The 4,036-nt window shown below is 34.0% G+C and overlaps 1 protein-coding gene across 1 annotated transcript; it reads left to right on the top strand.

Annotated features, from left to right (window-relative positions):
* Positions 1-565: 565 nt before the first annotated feature.
* LOC145167694 (RGG repeats nuclear RNA binding protein A-like) lies at positions 566-3,653 on the top strand. The gene is made up of 7 exons (XM_079086932.1): positions 566-995; positions 1,831-2,182; positions 2,355-2,420; positions 2,509-2,638; positions 2,718-2,876; positions 2,957-3,013; positions 3,102-3,653. Exons 1-7 carry the CDS (start codon positions 806-808, stop codon positions 3,315-3,317), a joined length of 1,170 nt encoding a protein of 389 aa, XP_078943058.1. The 5' UTR covers positions 566-805; the 3' UTR covers positions 3,318-3,653.
* Positions 3,654-4,036: the final 383 nt, after the last annotated feature.

Genomic DNA, 4,036 nt, shown 5'->3' with positions numbered 1-4,036 from the left:
ACAGAGACAAAAGGAAATGTCATGGGTAGCACACGTAAATTTACGGGTTAACATACCGAAAAAATTATACTACACCAAAAATATTCTCAATTTTTTTCACCGCGCCTGAAAATTTGAGGGATACCACGGACTACTCTGGACACCTACATAGATCCTTCCATGATATGGGTTTTGGTTTGATTTGGTAAGTTAAAATTAAAATCTGGGTTGATTTTCAAACCAAATATTTTCGAAGGGAACCAAATAAAACATTAACTCATAACTATATTTCTTATCATACAAATATATTTGAAGTTGGTAAATTATATTTTATTTTATAAATGAAAACGAAAATAGTGAAACCGACTTTGGATTGTAAAGTTTGAGTAGTTGAATAAAGTTTCAAACCGAACAAATCAATCCAACTCAAAAGACCCAACTTGGAAGCATTTTTATTTTAATATATATATTTATTTCCAATTGCCAAAGAAAAGAATAGTGTCAAACTGTAAATAACTAAAAGTACAGGGATCAAAATACAAAATAACCCCTTTCCAGAAATAAACTTCAAAACTTTTATAGATTAGGTTCAATTATTCCACAATCCTCTACCCTCTCTATATCTCCACTCTGCATTGCGGCTAGGGTTTCACCAAACCCTTTCTCTTGTTCACTCTATCTTCAAGAAACTTGTAGGGTTTTTGTGAGTTAATCGATCTGAATTAGACATGACGACTACGAATTGGAATTAGGGTTCTTATCTGTTGCAAAGACTGAAACTTTGTTTCAAAGGGTTCTGTACGAGTGTAAGAAAAGAAAGGAAGAGATGGCCACCGCGAACCCTTTCGATTTGCTCGGAGACGATGACAACGACGACCCTTCACAACTTGTGCAAAAGATCGTTTCTGCGCCGGCGAAGAAAGCTCAACCCGCTGCTCCCGCCGGTAAAACCGCAGCGCCGCCGGCTAAGCCTTCGGCTAAACTTCCCTCTAAACCTCTCCCTCCAGCTCAAGCCGGTGAGTTTTTGAGTTTATTTCATTCGTTCACATACCTTTTTTTTTATGTAAATACATGTTTTTTAATTGGATGATTTAGATTGTTAAATAATCCATTAGTCTTATTAACTATTTTTCAACTCGATTCAATTTAAAGTATGATTTTTTGTGCTTGATGTGTTGATATATCCATAGTGGAACCAATATGAATGGATTGTATGCAAGTTATAACGATAAAAAATAAAAGGCCATTTTTTAATCACAAATATACATAAAAGATGTTTTGTTGTTAATTTATATCGATTATTTCAACTTGAAGTTTATAAAAAATTAACAAGATTGGAGAAGCATGGAAAAGGGTGTCCGGATTTGTTTTTTTAGTGTTGAAATTCTTTTAGTGGATGCATATGAAAAGATTGTGTGCATATATTAATGATAAAAAGATTATAAAGCCAATATTTTTCTAATCACAATAAGCCATAGGAGGAGTTTGGATCTTAATTTATATCTATTATATTGCAACATGAAATCTATAAAAAATAATAAGATTTGGGAAAGAAAACATCAAAAAGGGTGTCTTGGTATGTCTTTTAAAGTGATTCTTCTTAATAGTAACTTTTGATTTTGTTGAGGCTGGCAAATTCTCATTACTTAACAAACTAATAAAAGTGTATAAATTAGGGATTGTAGGGGTAAATAAGTAATTTCACTTTTCCCCTTTAGTAATTGATTTGATTTCTTATCACAATAATCTTATAGTATAATCTTATAATTACATTCAAAACAAAGAACAAAAATAGGTTATTGAGACAAATGTAAATTCTTTATGATTCTTTCTTTCTTTTGGTTTGAGCAGTGAGAGAATCAAGAAACGAAGGTGGTTATGGAGGCCGTGGTGGTGGTGGTGGTGGCGGCGGCCGTGGGTATGGCCGTGGCCGTGGTGGTGGTGGAGGATTCAATAGAGATTCATCAAACAACGAGGCCGGTTTTGGTAATCGTGGATTTTCCGGTGGTCAAGGTGGTGGTGGTGGTGGTGAAGAGGCGGATGGTAAATCTTTTGAGAGACGTAATGCTGGTAGTCTTGGTGGTTATGGTGGTTCCCGTGGCGGTTACCGTGGCGGCCGTGGTGGTTCTTTTGGTAATGGAGACTCAGAGGAGGGCGAACGCCCTCGCCGGACATATGAACGCCGTAGTGGGACCGGGCGCGGGTAAAACTTTTTATTTACCCTTTTACCCTTTATTATAACATTTTACTTTAATATTTCTTTTTTCAAAGTACAATGCTGTAATAGGAAGAAATAAAAGAATAATTGTATAAATTTTTTTTAAAGAAAAGTAGATTGCTATTTATTGCATTTAACATTTTTAGTTCATGTTCAGGAATGAATTCAAACGTGAGGGAGCTGGTCGTGGGAACTGGGGAACACAAGCTGATGACATCAATCGGTATAAATTTTTTATTTATTTCACTTTTCGTATAATCTTTAATTTTTATTAGTTTTGTCTTTTATTAAACAAATATTTTTTTTGATAGTGAAATTGAGGAAGCAGTGATTGAAGGTGAGAAAACTGTGGTTTCTGAAAAACCAGGTGCTGAGGAAGAAGCAGTTGATGGGAAGAAAGAGAATCCTGCAAATGAACGTGTGGAGGAGCCTGAGAATAAGGTAAATAAATAGCAATTTTATTTTTTCTTTTCTTTTTAAGAAATATATTGTTAAAAAGTTTTTGTTTTTTGTAAATTAGGAAATGACACTTGAAGAATATCAAAAAGTTCTTGAGGAAAAAAGAAAAGCTCTTGAGTCACTAAAGACTGAAGAAAGGAAAGTGGAAGTGGACAAAGAGCTTGCATCCATGCAGCAGCTTTCCAACAAGAAAACCAATGATGATGTTTTTGTCAAATTGGTAACGATTTTTATTTTTTAATCCCAATTTTTTATTTTTTTTTATAAAAAATTGTAACTAAATATTGATTTGTTTTATAGGGTTCTGATAAAGATAAACGTAAAGAGATTGCTGAGAAAGAAGAGAGGGCTAAAAAGGTAACATTGAGTTTTATATTTTTATTCAAATTGGTCGAAATTTTGAAAATGACAATTTTACCCTCGATTGTTTTTTTTTGTTGCTTAGTCACTCAGCATCAACGAGTTCTTGAAACCCGCTGAAGGCGAACGATATTACAACCCTGGCGGCCGTGGCCGTGGACGTGGCGGTGCTAGAGGCGGCGGCAGTGGTGGTGGTGGGCGGTTTAACCAAGGTGGTGGTGGTGGTGGTTCATCAAACTATGCACCAGAGGCTCCTAAAATTGAAGACCCGAGTCACTTCCCGACTTTAGGGGGCAAGTGAGCTGCCCGCTGCCCGCCATGATGATTTTATATAAAAAAAAAGTTTTATTAAAATGGCGGGAATACAAGAAAAATAATGGAAGTTTTTTTTAAAACTTTCATGTGTCAGAAAAAAGGGTTGCTAAAAACTTGTCACGTTTTTAAATGTTTGATTTATTGGTTTTTCCTATATGCTCTCTACGTGTAACCTTTGTTTTGTCGTTTATTTTGTGAACCTTTTCAAGTTTTTTTTAGAGATTTTGAGGCATATGGAGACCAATTAATTTGTGGGTCAAAACTCAAAACGCTTGTTTCTCAGTTTTGTTATGAAATAGATAGATGACAATTTTTACTTGTTTCTTTTTATTGTATTTTGTTATATGCTTTTATGTTATGGTTTCCTTTTATTGGTTTCTTTTATTTTGTTGATAAATGATGTCTAAAAATATTGCATATATGTGAATTGAAGTATACTGTTTGTTTGTTAAGGTCATTGAATGGAATCCTTAAGCGTTTGTTTAAACGAACATGAACAAAAGTCTGAATTATATTAAAGCTATCAAAAGTAATAAGACTAACATAACCTTTATGTTACCAAATACTTCAAACAACCTCTTTGGACTTCGATAGAAGTCTTTATGGATAAAATGGTTGAATGGTGATGTAGATGTGCTATATACATTAGGTTTGTTTTATAATATTTATCCATTTTAACAATATTTATAATTTTATACTCTAGAA

Source organism: Lactuca virosa, chromosome 3 (genome assembly GCF_052849685.1).
Source record: "Lactuca virosa cultivar CGN04683 chromosome 3, Lactuca_virosa_CGN04683_v6, whole genome shotgun sequence".
In the NCBI taxonomy this organism is placed as follows: domain Eukaryota; kingdom Viridiplantae; phylum Streptophyta; class Magnoliopsida; order Asterales; family Asteraceae; genus Lactuca; species Lactuca virosa.
This window is presented reverse-complemented; position numbering and strand designations above follow the sequence as displayed.